General features: G+C 39.9%; 2 protein-coding genes across 3 annotated transcripts; both read right to left on the bottom strand.

Annotated features, from left to right (window-relative positions):
* Window positions 1–290: 290 nt before the first annotated feature.
* ing4 (inhibitor of growth family, member 4) lies at window positions 291–5,231 on the bottom strand. 2 transcript variants are annotated; one of them, XM_072716412.1, is made up of 8 exons: window positions 4,922–5,231; window positions 4,451–4,522; window positions 4,074–4,240; window positions 2,527–2,641; window positions 1,669–1,763; window positions 1,158–1,301; window positions 997–1,058; window positions 291–729 (listed from the first exon to the last, which is right to left on the bottom strand). In XM_072716412.1, exons 1-8 carry the CDS (start codon window positions 4,956–4,958, stop codon window positions 690–692), a joined length of 732 nt encoding a protein of 243 aa, XP_072572513.1. In that variant the 5' UTR covers window positions 4,959–5,231; the 3' UTR covers window positions 291–689. The 2 variants fall into 2 exon arrangements, with proteins under 2 accessions (XP_072572513.1, XP_023648523.1); XM_023792755.2 differs by having other exon boundaries at window positions 1,158–1,302; window positions 1,649–1,763.
* Window positions 5,232–5,382: 151 nt separating this feature from the next.
* Window positions 5,383–13,726, bottom strand: nop2 (NOP2 nucleolar protein homolog (yeast)). The gene is made up of 16 exons (XM_023792754.1): window positions 13,573–13,726; window positions 12,896–13,020; window positions 12,455–12,497; window positions 12,198–12,262; window positions 11,790–12,031; window positions 10,297–10,480; window positions 9,937–10,136; window positions 8,993–9,082; window positions 8,678–8,765; window positions 8,407–8,547; window positions 8,114–8,253; window positions 7,839–7,928; window positions 7,619–7,741; window positions 6,474–6,571; window positions 6,183–6,325; window positions 5,383–6,080 (listed from the first exon to the last, which is right to left on the bottom strand). Exons 2-16 carry the CDS (start codon window positions 12,999–13,001, stop codon window positions 5,704–5,706), a joined length of 2,130 nt encoding a protein of 709 aa, XP_023648522.1. The 5' UTR covers window positions 13,002–13,020; window positions 13,573–13,726; the 3' UTR covers window positions 5,383–5,703.
* Between the last annotated feature and the right edge of the window lie 3,161 nt (window positions 13,727–16,887).

A 16,887-nucleotide genomic window follows, 5' to 3' on the forward strand; every position in this document is an offset into this window, starting at 1 on the left:
ATTGTATTTAACAATTCCGAACAAGTCGTACATTTCTGAATTAGTTATCAGTTATTTACATTAGTTTCTGCCACTACATCATTATTTACGAACCATTCTAGCCAGCAAAGGTAGAGTAGCACAGTTCAGTAACATAGATCTGAGTCCAGGTTATAATACTGTCCATGTTTTGCAGTTTTTCCTGTAATAATAAACTACAGTACACACAAACATAACTTACTACATAGTTTAGCCCTGTGAATCTTCAGTATATAAAGTATGCCATTAAAAATTACCCCTTCCAAAATGAATTGATGCAGTACACAAGATGTTTAATATAATATGGAATAACAGAACACAATATGATAGAGTACAGTATAATAAACATTCCAGTCAAGGGGAAAGTGCTGGATTAATGCTGTTTATATTTAAGTTTTTTTAACTCAGTTAAAAAAAAAAATCACAACCGTCAACAAAATAGTCACTGAAAACAATGCTTAAACTGAAAATACAGCTGTAGTAACACCTGCAACTTTCCTTCCCTGTGCCAGAGACAGGGATTAGGAGAACAAAAAAAAGCACCAAATACTGCAGAGAGGGAAAAGGAGATCCTATCATTACTTGAGTGAGAAGAGGGAGCACATACACTGTCCCCTCCTCCCCTCTCTTTCTCTCTCCACTCCTCCTCTGAATGAGTGCTTCTACCTCAGTCACTTCTTTTTTCTTTCTTGAGAGCACCGTGGACAGTACCTAAAATAAGAGGAAAAGTTAGATGACAAATGGAAGCCTTCAGTATACTGATTATGAATACTAATAATAAAACTAAAGCATTTTAGTAACTTGGAGATCACTCACTGATGAAATTCAGCACATATTATTGCAATTGTCACAAACATAAAACTGCTACAACTTTAAAAGAACAAAATTTTAAAGTGATAAATGCACATTACTATCCTTTGTAAGTGTACAATATGTAACATTTTATATATACTAATGTAAGCATGAACATCATCTCACCATTTGCCTCTTGGCTTAGTTGTCAATCCCACACAAGCAAAGTGGAACCACTCAATGGAACACTAAAGAAAGATAAATGTTAATTAATTCCTGCTAGCATACAGCATCACAAAAAGAAAAATAACTGGGGGCCACAAGTCAGCCATCAGAGGTGATCTCACATCTGTGTTATCGCAGCCAATCATCTCCCCGTAGGAGACCTGGTGGCACAGACAATATGTGGGTTCGTTTGGATCCACTGGCATGTCCAGCACATCGGAGGGATGGACGTTCCCAAAATTCACAGATGGTGCACTGAACTCCCCCCTGGCAGGCAAAGGGAAATCACCTTATAGTGGTTTACTGTTACAGTACATATGCAAACAGTAAGGCTTGAGAACCAATTTTCATTATTGGTCCTAGACAGCTGGCACGTATGATAGCTGTAAGCTGTTGAAACCTTTAAATACAATGTACAGGCCCAATAAACTATTTTACTCTCTCTTGCCCTAATGTGCCATCAGGGCCAAGTAAAAATTTTAATGAAATTAAAGGCAAAAAAAGATTTACAGCAAAGTCACAGGAGAATTAAAGGGAAATTGCCGAAGAGCAGTTATGAAGACACAGAAGCAGAATAAAACCTGAATATAAACATTAATGCAAATAAGCCTACGTGTGATTAAGTTTGACTTTCTTTTGTCCATTCTTTGGGCTTCCATCCTCTTCTGGGTTCTTCACTTTTGACCGAGTTCGAGCCACTTTCTTCTCTTTGGGGCCCCTTGGTTCACCTAACAGAGGCAATAGTATTAGATGAATCAAGCCCATAACTTCTCATTTTTGTGTAAAAAAATAAAAATATATATATATATACACACACACACATATATATATATATATATATATATATATATATATATATATATATATATGTGTGTGTGTGTGTGTGTGTGTGTGTGTGTGTGTATAATATATATATAACCAAATATGAAGGAAATTGCTTTCTAACCATACATTTCCATTGCTGCAAAAACCTAACCAATTTATAACAACAAAATTACACTGAGAACAATGTGCAAACCCTTACATCCAACTGACTGTATTGAAAAGCCTCTGTATTAAACCTATAATGTCAGATATTAAATATTTAGAGCTGTATACAATGAACAGAAACAAAATGTATGATTCATATAGATGACCTCTGCTCTCATTAAAAGCCATACAATTCCCAAATAGATTTGTTAAATCGGTTTCACGAATTCTAGCTTAATCCAGGAAATATCTGCAGTAAAGTTCGGTAAAGATATTCTGCAATGTGTGCACAGATTTCAGTCTATTCTAGCTGATGATAACCCCATAGCTCTAGATTGCCAACACCAGCATAGTGTATACTGGCTTTGGTGGTATTTCTCTTTAAACAAATAGCTCTATTCCTATGTCTATAACCATTTCTAATTTATTATGTAGCCATTAAAATAAATGAGCTGCAATATAGCAACATAATATAAAAACACATTCAGAATGAACATGAATCTACCAGCTGTCTGAACTCACTCTTTTTGCCCTTGCTGGAGGTGGAGTCATAGTCAGTGCTCTCAATTTGTTTCTCCTTCAAATCAGCCTCAAAGCGAGCCAGATCCGTGTCCAGCCTCCGGATATGTTTGTCAACCTTGTTATACAGAAACACACAGCACAGTGAAAATGGCACAAGAAGACCCTGTAGCTTCTAACAAAATGTGCTGACATATCTAAGTATTTCACTTATTCTACAAATAAGAATCAAATTCAAATGAAGTACTTATCCTGCATTCATAGGATCCTGCTACAGTTTTTGATTTGTAAGATATCTGCATGACCAGCCATAACAACTATAATCACAAAAGGGAAACAAACTAAACCTGGAGCAACTAATCCCTTTATTCGTTTTTTTTACATTAAACCAAATTATGAATGTAAAGTCCCAAATAAGAGACGGCGTTTTGGCATGGCTCCTTTATGTTCTAACTAGGGCTGGGCATCGCTCAAATATTTTCCATACCAGTATCAGAACGATACATTGATTTTATACCGGTTCCTGAACAATACTTTTTTTGATGCCAATATGTTTTTTAATCAATTTCAACAACAAGAATACATAAAACGTTACAGCACTAATATTTTATTTGAACAAGTTGTTTTGTTGGTTGGTTACTAGGGGATCGATCGCGATCATAAAGGGATACAGCCTTTTACGTATTTTACCAGGGTTATCAAGTTTTAACAAAAGTTGGGGTTTAATTACACTTGATAGGGATGCAGTGTGTGTCACACGGTCAATGCGTGACAGTCTAGAGCCCTGCCTACTGCGTTCATCGGATCTTGCGCTTTTTCTGCCCTCCGGATGTGCGCGCATCCATGTAATAACGTACTTGCAGCGGTATCACAAGTAACTTATTTTGGAATTTACTCAGAAACAATAAATTCACTTTTCTGATTGACTGGTAGGTGGCTATTAACTCTGTATAACTCGGGACAGCTATGAACTCGGCGGAAAATTCCACTCCGTATACCCGCGCCACGTCTATTAATTCTATATAACGAGATACTTTGGTGGGCGTTATCCCTTACTTCTCAGCATGAGAAACACACGGTGTAGCGTGTGTGAACTGGGGCATATTTGCAAGACGGACCGGTGCGCCTGGTTATAAAAATTTAGTCGCACTGTCTCCAAAAATGTCGCAAAATGCCTGTAACATTCGGAACCATATTTTTGTTTTCTTATGCATTTTTTTACTACGCGACAAACAAAAACAACACACACACGCTGGCTAGGTCACAAGTTTTTTCTCTGGGCATATGTTATTGTGTAAGGTTGTGTTAGACAGTTAATCATCAGCGTCTTTAGATCTTTACACAGGCGCTGAGATTTACTGTTTGGGTATCGGAATTTGGCGCCGAAAGAAATTTTATTTTCAGTATTGGAGCACTTCGGTCGGTACCACAAAAGCACCGAAAATCTGTACCCAGCACTAGTTCTAACATGTTGTAACAGACTGTATCAAATCAGCTTACAGCACAACTGGACACAAAAAAAGACCATGTGAAAGACGTGTGGTGCTGACCATCTCGTAGGTCTGCATGGCCAGTTGCACTTTGTCATCTCCAAACTCCTTGCACTTGCTGTAGGACTGTTGGATTTGCCGCAGGAGTGACACCTTCTGCTCTGAAGACAGAGTCCGCGCATTGGCAGTGTACTCACGTGCCATAGAGTCAATCTGCTCCTTCAGGTCTATGAAAGAGCAAAAAGACCAAATAAAATCCATATAGCCAGACACCATATGTCAATACGGAGAGCATCACATAGGACATTTAAGCTGACACAGAAGCTATATATTTGCCGTACACTGCAAGAAGTTATCCTAAAAAATAGAGGACCAATAATACAAAATAGAAAAATATAATGATATGGATCTAATTGATGTTCGGATAATCGCCCTACCCTCTGTCCGCTGGTCCAGGTCCCTCATTAACTGGAAATTCCTCTGCAGTTCAAATGGCAGATTTTCTATACCTGTATACACGAAGATATAACAGTGTTTTCAAAACAAATCAACACAAATAACAAATGCGGCCAATTCCACAATCAAAACTGATCATATCTTAGCGAGCAGACAATAATTATACCACAACAAATTTAACCACGACTTAAAACTGTCATTTTCACTTAGAGTTGTATGAGAAGAAAAGAAATTACTATTAGTTTAAAGATATGCATATAATAATTTGACAACCTAGCTAATTGTTCATTATACTGGCTGCAGGTACCGAGAAAGGGCTCGCAAACTCACACGCAAGAAAAACAAAGCACAATAATACGAATTTATTTATAACATATTAAAATGCAAAATAACGCACAGCCATGACAGAATTAATAGGAATTGTTTACAAAAAAAGGCAAATGTTAACTCACTGTCCAAGTAGTGTTCTAAATACATTCCCGCCGCCATCTTGGATAACAAAAATAAGACGACTTCCGGTCAGGGAACACGCGAGCCAATGGAGGAAGGACGGAAAATGCGGATATGCGAGGAGGGGGCGGGGCCAATCCGGTGGAGGGCGTGTCATACTACGCCGGGCGCTCGCCCTACCAGGTAGTATGGCTGGGTTTACTGGATATGGTTTCATTCCGTCATGGTGCTATCAAATCCTTTTAAAAGGGACGTATTTATTATTCATCTACACACCAGGCAAACTGGTAATCAAGTTTAAAATGCTCTCGTTTCTACTTGGATGCAAAAAAGACTATTTTGACCATTTCCCTCAAGCTGAAATGACATAGCATGTTAATGGTCATAACTGGGTAATACATCAACACATCACTAAATTACTAAGCAGAAAAAAAACGATGACACTGCATTCAGTCACTGCAAATAAAGTGTCCCCAAAATGATTTTATTCAATGTTTTCTTCAGGAACCAGTGGAGGTGGGGGAACACATGAGGACACAACAAAAACACATCTTTATATAAAATATCTTGAGGTGGTAAAAAGTCCATAAAGGCATCACTCTTTGAAATTGTACTTTTCATGGATGAATGTCGTAAGACAGCAGTGCAGTGACCGCTGGCCATTGGAAGCCCCTGTGGTTTTCTGCGAGATTTTCACCCTGCCAGCAGAGACCGGCTCACTGGTGATCCCAGATGCAGCAGTACAGCCCTGCTTTCCCACTGCTATACACATCCTATACACTCTTTACACCCTCTGCAGCTTTCTAAATTTATTCTTCCCCATTCTGTTGTTTTTCTTCATAAGCCTTTTCCTCTTTTGTTCATCTTTCTTCTCAAACTTGCTCCCCTTCTTTTTCTCCCCCACTCCCTCCCTTTTTGCAGCATTCCCCTCTACTGCCACAGTTTTAGGCTGTGTCGTTCCTTCCACTTTTCTTTTCTTCTTCAAGACACGTGTTGGTTTTTCCCACATGCCTTTTGCTGGGCTCTCATTGGTCTCCTTTTTCGTTTCAGTATCGGGCTTGCTTATTGGCTGTTTTTTGGCCTTGGTCTTTGTAGCTGACTTTCTGGCAGTCTCATTTGAGGGGGCAGGCGTTTCTGTGCCAATGGGCTCGTCGTCAGCCTCTGCAACACACCAGATGGAATGTTTAGATGCATGTTGGAATGTATTAAATATGCATTTATGTGAACCAAAGTTGTTAAATAATTGCATAGTTCTTGTCTTACCTGCAGTTTTGTTAACAGGCTTCACTGGAATAGTGTTGGAGAATTTCTTCAGTTTTGCCACAAAGAAACCATCCATGTTGTGTGAATGAGGGTAAAATCGGCGTGAAAGACGGAGGGAAGGATGAAACCTACGCTCTTTAAACCTTAGGAAAGAAAAAGGCCTGTAAATTATGTGCTCACGTCTAAAGAGCAAGTCAGACTCTGCCACAGTGTCCCACTCACACCAATAATTTTATCCATCCCTTCCAGAGCTCAGACAGAGCAAGATATAAAAGACTGCTGCTGCTTTACCTGGTGAATCCTTCTTTCCCAAAGTCCAGGCCAGTGGGCACCAGCTTCACGTTCCTCTTCTTCAGTGCATAATCCACCACCCATTCATTCTCCTCCACCTAAAGCAGCGTGAGTGAATTTCATTACTATCGGCATCCATGTCCATATCAACCAAAGGAATGTGCGTGTCCAAAGAACTGAAAGATACCAGTATTTGAACAGTGTTTTACAAATTTATCCTTTTGTGAATACTACAATTAAGAAATTTCTGAAATGTAGTTACATTGGGGAAATCATACATGTGAGCTAAACAAAGATAGAGTGTGAAACAAGCTGATAACAGGTTTTGTATTAAATTCTTGTTAAATAAGACACCACAGCATTATATGAAAAATAAAATCTCCTGTATTGTCATCATATCAAAAAACATGAAACCTAAAGGAGGTGAAATTGTCAGAATCAAACACTGCTGAAGGGCTGTAACAGTATTTGTTGTGTACCGTCCGGTACATCATTTTTGGTTCAGTACACATTACTAATGAATGTATCTACTGTCATCGGTGGAACCTAAATTCACAAGTAGATGTTCAGTTACAGCCAAAGCTTTAGATTGTTCCAATTGAGACAGGATTTAGTTAATTATAACTTATGATATTATAGTTCTGTTTTTTATTTTTATTGCCTTTACAATGTGTAAATAAGCTCTTAAGGTTTGTAATTCAGACATACTTGGATTGCAACTGTACCTAATTGTTTGCAATTGTAATAAAAAAAACTGCACTGAACCGTAAATTGTGTGTGCAGTTACAACCCTAGTTGTAACCTGAGAAAAAGCAGCATGCAAGATGCCTTTGCATCTTTTTTCAGAAGATGCATAATTTATTAATGTCGTCCATCTCGAGATCCACGGAGAATGAGGCAAGGTACCTTGGATGGGATGCCAGTAGCATGCGGGCGCACGCTGTAAACTTAGAGGGGGTCATAGGGATGGGGACAGATGGTCCCTCTCGCAATTGGAGTTGAAAGCCTTGCTCAAGGGTCCATCAGTGACACAGCTCTGCCAGTCATAGGATTTGAACCCACAAGCTTCTGATCACAATTACAGAGTTTTAACCCACAGAGCTACCAACCACTAAAGGATGAGGGGAGGTACTCTTACTACTTACCGTAATGGAGCAGGTACAGTAGACTAGATAACCCCCCGACGGAGAGTCCGCATTGAGGGAATCGATGGCGGACAGTATTAGTTCTTTCTGCAGGTGAGCAGATCGCTGGATATCAGCTTCATCCTGGGGAGATGAGTGGGGGTCATTCTGATCCAGGAACCACATTACTGTGCACACTGCCATCATCATCCTACTAGTGACAGTCTGATCTATGTGTTACCTTACTGGTCTTCACAGCTGGATCTTTGGAAATGACTCCAGTGCCAGAGCAGGGAGCATCCAGTAGCACCCGATCGAACCCACCCATCACCTGTCAATCATATGATTTTATTTTTAAAATAAGGGTGGGACATTTCCAGCCATCCAATGACAAAACACCTAACTAAGCAGGAGCTAACCATATCAGAAAAAATATATATACAAATGACATTCATTGTATAAACATAAAACAAGGCAAATATTAGTTTGGTAACTACTGAAGAAAAGAGCGCGTACCTTAGGGAACTGTCGGCCATCGTAGTTGCATATGATTGTGTTGGTGACACCCAGACGATGGAGGTTTCCCATGACGCTCTTCAGTCTGTCTGCATTGGCATCATTTGCCACGATTATACCGGTGTTCCTCATGAGCTGGGCTGGGACACAAAACATGCAGCTCAATGCGTCCATTCAAATGTCAGACGGCACACATTGGATGAAATCTACAAGTCATAGCTGAGAAATTCTTTGCAAAACATTCAGCATTCACAGCTGTTTACAGTAATTTTCCTGCAGAGTGAGACACATACCCATATATGTGGTTTTTCCTCCAGGGGCACAGCTCATGTCTAGCACAGACTCCCCCTCCTGGGGGGAAAGCGCCATGACAGGCAAAAAACTAGAAGCACCTTGTAGCATGTAATGACCAGCAAGGTATTCAGGGGTGGCACCTATGACAGACCAAGAAGTCATGATTAGCACAGTCGAGGTACAATCACGAGAACTGCTACTCTGTGAAGTGGTAAGAAATTATAAACACTGGCATCATCTTCAGGTTTCAAGAAAAATGTAAATACTGACCTATAGGTACTGAGGAATCAAAGATGACCAGGCCCACCTTAGACCACTTCCCTATTGGATCTAAATTCACACCTCTGTTGATCAGAGCCTGTTTTTAAACAAAGAAAAGCTGAAAAGAATTCTTCATGTTCTCAAACATTCAACATCAGTACCCCCAATAAAAGAGAGGACATTGGAAGAATATATCTGTCCAGAAGCAAATAACAAATGTACATAAAAACATATCTTAAGAACTAACAGCAAAGCCTTGATAATATAACGTACATAAAATTATTGAAATGTAAAAAAAAAAAAACCCAATAAGCTGCTGTTTACCTGAGCCAAATCCCGTCTCCTTGTCTTGAGGGTATTGGTCCGAATTGTGACTGGTCGCTGGATTTCATTGGCCTCCAGGAAATCAACCAACTACATAAAAGAAACAGAAACAACAACTATCATTTTCAGATATAGTTGAATATCATCTATAAAAACTCACATAATCCATAAAAAAAAATCAGTCTTAAATTCAAGATGGGCACACTTAGTGTATGTCCCAGACTGATGTCTCTCTGTGCACTCCCTTATGTCATATCATATACACAAGGACGGGCTTGTTGTTTCAGGGGCCCCACTGAAAAATTACTTATGAGGAGACATAAACAATCAGATTGTAGAGGAAGTGAGTCCAAGCAACTAGAGGGGGTGGGACCAAGACATCTGGTTGGTTGGTCCCACCTCCTCTAGTTGATTGGACCAACCTCCTCTACAATCTGATTGGTTAAGTATCTGAATCAATCATTTTTCATCCTGCCTTAGAACATTTTTATGGAAGTAAAACTCCCATGAGTGCAGCAAACACTAGCACTAATTACACACTGACATTTTAGTATTAATTGATGGATTTCAGGACAGTCTGAAACTAATAATTCCTTTACACTAGGGTGACCACCTAATCCATGTCAGGAGGGACACTATGAGCTACAACAGGATTTGTAAACCACCATTTCATACATTTCAATTAAAAGGAGCAGGATTTCACTTAAGCACTGGGTTCTTGCCGTGTGCTGATTGGTCAGTCTCATATAATCATGCATATGTGTCAGTAATGTTAATGCGAAACAGCTGGATGAGTCTTTCAATCTAGGAACTAACCAAACATTTTAGCAGAGCACAGAACCCTTTCAGCTTTAAAGTAGTTCGTAAAAGCTGAAGTAGCTCAGTGTCCCTCCTGACATGGATTAGGTGGTCACCCTACTTTACACAAAATATGTACCATTTACCTCAGACAACGGGAAAATGTCAAGGAGCTTCTCTATAAGAAACCAATTGTAGCTGTAATATGTGCACAGGTCCTTCTTCAAGAGGGAGAGGTACTCGGCCCTCCCCTTCCCCTCTTCCCTTTTGTCTGCAAAGTCGGAGAGGACATCAACATTGTCCTTTATGCGCTGATGGATGCTCTGCAGATCTATGGGCATGGCTTCTAAAAGGAAATCAAGAAAGAAAAACAAAAGAATGTGTACAAGGTACAAAAACTAGTAAAATATGCTGTACATTACAAAAAAAGCTCTGAAGTGAAATTAATGACACAAGGTGGAACAGAATTGTAATAAAGACAAAGGCTGTGCAGATTCAGCACTGACCCTCTTTTTCCCGCTCCTCAGCTCCAGGCAGCTTGAATCTGTCCATCTCATCGATGTTGGCCTGGACAGTGTCATCTTCATCCTCCCCCTCACTCCCACTCTCCTCTCGCTCTTCATCGCTCTCCTGTTCCATGGCTTCTTCCAGTTTCTTCTGCTTCTTTGCAGCACGCTCAATGGGGAGTAGCTGGATTTCGCAGAGAAGAGGAATGTCAATAAATGAACATAAAACAACTAGGGATGATCCGATCAGGTTTTTTGCTGCCAATACTGATCACCAATGAGTGCTGATCACTGATACCAATCACAATGATTGACTGTAAATTTTTCTATTTAGTTATACAAAAAATACAAAAAACCTGCAGGCACAATGCAGCAACTATTCAGTCAAAAGGACAACCGAAAATTACTTAAGTTTTTTTAAACACAATCTTTAAAAGATTGAAAACATTAAGGCTCTCAACAGGCTAAATAGTGCAGAAAGTCAAATAAATCTCACAACATTGCCTAAATCAAATAATCTCAAGTAAAAAGTCAAATGCAGGTTGCATTCAAATAAACAAGTTACTAAATCAAAAATACCTGAGAGCATGGCTTACTGTTTTGTGCATGAGCAAGCTCTGTTGTGCATTGTCAAAGAGAAAAAAAAACTGTTTACCTTTCTTATAATTTATAATAAAAAAATTATATAATGAGTCTGTTGCTTCGTATGCAAAATAAAAAAGCCCATTTGCTACTTAAATAACATGTAAATGCTAAATGCCTATGACTCGTTGATGTGCATTGTGGGAAGATTCTTTTTAATAAAGAGGAGCATCTCAGCTTTGTCAGTCATGAGTCTATTCCTGTGTTCGTCCACAATGTTGGATGCAGCGCTGAATAAGCGCTCTCTCTCCACAAATATTTATGTCCCGGTAAAACTTAGCAGGGCTCCAAGTGAGAGAACAGTCGGTGGAACCCGGTGTCTTCCACCACTGAGAAAGGCTTGTCATCCAGCCCAATGAATTCAATTATTTGCTTAGCCTTCTGACTGTCGCGCTCATACGGACAAGTGTTGACAGGTGTATGCTGCGTTAACTGCCGTCTGACTGTTGCTGCTCCGGGTGTCTTCTTTTCATTCTCTGCAGTGAGCCTTGAAAACTCCGCCAAGTGTTTGTTCTTTAAATGTCGTATTAAATTTGTTGTGTAACGAGCTTTCCCTGCGAGGTATTTTGTGGTTGCATGTGTTGCAGGATGCAAACTTTACATCACTCTTACAGGCGGTGTAAAAGTTCCACACGGCAGACATGTTTGTTGATGATTTGCCGCCATGCGCCTGTGCAATATGAGCTACAGGTGATCGGCTTTTGTGATCGGCAATGAAAGGTATGATCGGAATTCGCCGATCACATACTTTCTCACGGAAATCGGCCGATAATGATCTGTTGCCGATCGATTGGAACACCACTACAAACAACAGTATATCAGAAATAAGGTGTCAGAAGCATCATATGTACCTCTTCTCCATCACTACCATCTTCTTCTTCCTCGCTGTCATCCATAGCTCCATAGTCATCAACCATTTCTTTATCATCATCATCATCACTTTGTTCTGCTTCATCAAAAGCATCTCCAGCTTCCTGTCCTGACTCCTCTTCCTCCACTTCTTCCCACTGGGTGTCACTGTCATCTCCCGTGTCATCAAGAGAACGCTTCCTCTTTGCTGGTTTCAGCCACTTGCTGTTTTCATCAGTAAACCCTAAGAGGGGGAAATAAGAAAAAATCTACAGACATTACTGTTATCTGAGCTACTGCAGTAGGTAACTAGCATCTCCAATTAACCATCTGTCCACTACAGTCAAACCAATCATGTGTGAAAAATTACTATCAACAAGTAAAGAATACAAATATAGAGAATCACATACCTTTCTCTGTATGCTTCTCCACAGTCTCTTTCGGCTTCGGAGAAACCTTTGCTCTCTTTAAAGCACTACATAAAAAGTATGACCATTGCTCAAACAATGTATTTTCTTATCAAACTATTACATTTCATGCATGAGAAGTACTGCTATCCTTTCTGCCAAGGTTATCTTGATGTTGTGATTTCCAGCTTTAATTTTCCATCATAACCTTCATTACGGCCGGTTGTTTGCCATTGGCTAATTGCCCGTTAAATTCTTACCGTCTTCTGCCTCTGCTGGACAGTCGCTTAGGTTCTCTCTCCTCTGAAAGAACACAAACATTCCCAATGTTTGCAGTTTTTCAATTAGAAATAAATGAACAATAAATTCATCAAAGTTTTATTTGTTGTATACAGTTATATTCAGTACAATGTGTAGTGCTAAACTCCAAGTCTGTAACTGCAGGAGACATAAGTTTAAAGAGACAAAACTTTAAACAATAATCATAAACATCCATAAATAGTGTCCAATCAGCAGTACAGTTCAAAGAATTGAAAAAAAGTGAGTAATAAGTCATATTTATATATGTAAGCTGTACAGTGGGAGTACATGTAGGCTGGACATGTATATGCAGTGGCACACAGGTTAAACCTTACAAAGTATAGATGATTACAGACATTATTTGTAATATGAATGTCAGAAAAGAGCCTGTGCAATCATACCATCTACTAAAAACTTTGCGACCTCTGTCTCTGCCCCCTTCTGCTTCCTGGCCTTGCGACCTGGACCTCGCTTCACCTTATTGGTGGGATCCAATTTTCTGCCCATGCTAAATACGTTGTTCAATCTGGAAAACAATTACATTATGGGTTGGTGTACTTTTCCAAAGGAAACAGTAGCTAGATACAGTAGATATACAGACATATGTGCTGCACAACCAAATTGCTTCATCTTGCACTTCACGGTTTAAAATGATGACGGAACTGATTATATTCATCAGCAGGCCACTTTTAACAGAAATTTGTATGGCAGATTAAATCACATATTTGCTGGCTACTGTTGTATAATGCTATATCCTGTTACCCAATTACTTTTCTTATAATCTCGTTAACATCACAAGCACCTCTAAGAACTGAACCGGTCATAGTATCTACATGGGCTGTTAACTACCTTGCAGGTAATCAAAGTTATTAAATGATTTACTGATATATACTGCAGATGACAATAAAACAATACCTATTTACATTAAACAAACAGTAGTGGTCAGACGTGTGGAAATATATCAAAAGCCAAATGCTGAGTGAAACCAGTTTTTAATCAAAAATACTTATTCCACGTATCATTTCATTAAGCACTATGCCATACATACACTACACGCGTAGTTATAATAAAGACTTACTCTTATCTTTTTCCTTTCACTTTGATTAACTCCGCTTTTAGTTGTTCTTCCCCAGTTCGTTTAAACTGAACGCTACAACGATGCGCATTAAACGCACATGTACATCACGACACGTTTGTTCCCGGAAGACCAAAGCACATGAATCACGTGTTTCCTGCGCTGGCTGCGCGCTGACGTCATGCTCAAGTCATCAACGTGGGACGTTTCAGCCTGGTGTATGAAAGCTGAACTCCCTTAACATTAAAATCAGTCCTCCACTTCTAAGTTTTTAGTTACTTATGTGATCATTTGTGGTGCCCCACCACACACACACATTTTTACTAACATTGAAAAACATTGATACAATAATAATTAGTGTATCTTACATTAATTTCTGCTAAATTAAAATTGTTCTGCAAAAATTTTTCATTGAATGTTTATTATGAGGCATATGGTCATGTATTTTTGTTAATGACTGGAATTAATGTTTCATCATTATATACAACAACATTATACAATGCCTCTCATCCAGCTCACAGTTCTCCTGAGCCAGATGGGCCTTCCAGCTGTGGTATGCCTCCTCATGGCCGAGCAGAGCAGTCTCAGCCTGCAGCCTCTGATGGTCACACCATCTTGGGAAGGGGACCAGTAGGCTAATAGGAGTGACATGAGGGTGCCCTGCATGAGTCCGGGGCACTTTGGAAGGATAGGGTGGCACCTCCCTCACCGCGTCACTCACAGGTTATTTGCTGGCAGGTCTGGTGTGGGCTTCTGGGAAAAAGTGTGCCTGTGGCTCCTCTTTCCTCTGCACTAGCAGACAAGCTTCCCATCGTGAAGCCTTTGGTCCTGCGCCATCCTCAACAGAACACTGCCTCCATTGTTTCCAATCTGCCACTCCATGGTGACAGGTCGAACTATGCCGGACCCAAGATCACTTTCACCATTGGTGAATATTTCACCATTGTATATGTTTTATCAGTCTGTAATGATGAGCATGCTTTTCTACACTGTGACCTGCTGGGAAGGTGCCATCACTACAGGTGATGCAAAATGCCTGAACTAACTCATCAGGAAGGGTAGCTCCATCACAGCACTGACCCTGACCAAATTCATTAGGAAGGGCAGCTCCATCACACTGACCCTGAACAAACTCATCAGGAAGGCCAGCTCTGTCACAGGACTGACCCTGAACAAGCTCATCAGGAAGGCCAGCTCCATCACAGGGCTGACCCTGGACCCACTGGAGGCAGTAGCAGGGAAGTGGATGTTAGCAACATTGCACAATATTAATAACAATTCTGCCGATCTGCTTCAGGGGGAGCTATCCTGGAACACATTTAGCCATAACATTTCAGGAAGCAGCCTGTCTGTTACAATACTCTCTGGTGCCTTCTGTTCTAACTGCACATAGTGTGGGGCAGTGTGTGGCTCAGTGGGCTAAGCCTGTGTACCTCTATTCAGAAGATTGCTGGTTCAAACCCAGCTGGAGCATGTTTGTGGGTCCTTGAGCAAGACCCTTAACCCCCAGCTCCCTGGGTGCTGCTATGGGTGGCTGCCCTTCACAGACAACTTACTCTACAAAAAAGAGCAAGTTGAGGGAGGCATAAAGACAATTTCTCCATGGGGATCAATAAAGTATTGATTATTATTATAATAATTTTTTCACATAATTATCATTCCTACTTTTAATTATTTATTTTTAGTATCTTCTGAATCTTAGTATTTTCACAATATTTCATTTATTTGTGTTTCTGTTTCTTTCTAAATCTGCTTGCAGTATGTTTACTTTATTTGCACTGTGTGTACAGTCTTTAGACCTATTTTGCACTATATCTATGTCTGTCTTGCTGCTGTATGCACCAGAATTTCCCCCTGGGATCAATGAAGTTAATCTTAATCTTGATCTTAATGTAGCCCAAAAGTGTACGCAGTCCCTGATTGGAGTGCAGTGACCACAGCCGAGAAGCTCTTTGAGGAGGAGTTCTGCTGCTTTGGTGTGCCACAGGAGCTGCATAGTGACGAGGGCTGCAACTTTGAGGTGTAGGTATTTGGCAAGATCTGCAAGCGGATGGGTATTGTGAAGACCTGCCCCTCCTCGCATCACCCTCAGAGTTGGACCCCTAAAGCAGCTCAGGACAAGGATGTGCCAGAGGAGGGAGGTACACCAGGAGACCAGGGGGCTGTGCAGCAGCCATGGTGACAACGCCCACTTGAGGCACTTTGACTTGGATTTGTGGGTCGCTGGGGATGGCTGACCACTTGAGTGGAGCAAGTGTGATGCTGATCAATCAGTACTACTGATCATCCAGATTAGCAGCATGCTTTGTGCCACATGTACATATTACATATGTGTAATCATGTTATTTAATCAGCGAGTGTTGTGTAAATTGTCGGCTTCCCCTGTCTATCTCGCTGCTAGTTATCTCTGGCAGTGCACTGTCAATAAAATCAGAACTTCAATTTCCTTTATAAGGAGCTCTTTATATTATAACCCACCAGCCATACTCTGCCTTAATATAATATAGAAAAAATAGTGCCAAACATTACATGGACTTCATTAAAATAGTTCACATTGGCACCATTAGTATCAAACATGTAGGAATTGCTGTAAAATTATTTTGTAGAAATATAATTCAATTAGTAATTTTAGCAGTTTCATATATGGAATCACTTTTATCAGTTTTTACAATAGCTAAAAACAAAAAACAACTAATAAAGGCAAGACCATCTGTACTGCTATGGAAATTAATTTGAGTAAATCTGGATATTTATGGTAGGAGAAACAAATACAGGAATGCAGCAATATCAGCATTTATTTATTGATATTCATCATTAATTTGAGTGGTATTTAATATCTGAAATGGCTCGGTTTGTGCCTTACGGAAATAGGATTAAATGCGCTGCAACAGTGAACAATGAAAAAAAGTCTGACAAATGGCCTATGAATATTTACATTCATTTTTATAATATCTGAATTTTCCCTTGAGCTTCTAGTTGACATGTTGCAGCCATGGTTACGTAATTTTGTGAGCTGGACACAGATAGTCTGCGAGGACATAAGCAAAGGACATGCGAGACAAGCTGAAATGCTGCAGGACATCAGCAATATTCACAATGACAACCAGATATCACTAACTCACTACTACAGGCTACAGATTCATGAATAACTGTTAGCTTTCCTGCTGTTCCAGTAAATGTATTGATTAATAATGCAGAGCAGTTAATTATTTGACAGTGTCTGCTGGTTTCAGATGCAATTTCCCACTAGGATCACTGATCAAGTGACTAAAGAACTGACCAAAAATGAACAAACAATGATGAATGTTATGATTAATT

The sequence above is a fragment of the Paramormyrops kingsleyae genome, chromosome 9, assembly GCF_048594095.1.
Source record: "Paramormyrops kingsleyae isolate MSU_618 chromosome 9, PKINGS_0.4, whole genome shotgun sequence".
In the NCBI taxonomy this organism is placed as follows: Eukaryota; Metazoa; Chordata; class Actinopteri; order Osteoglossiformes; family Mormyridae; genus Paramormyrops; species Paramormyrops kingsleyae.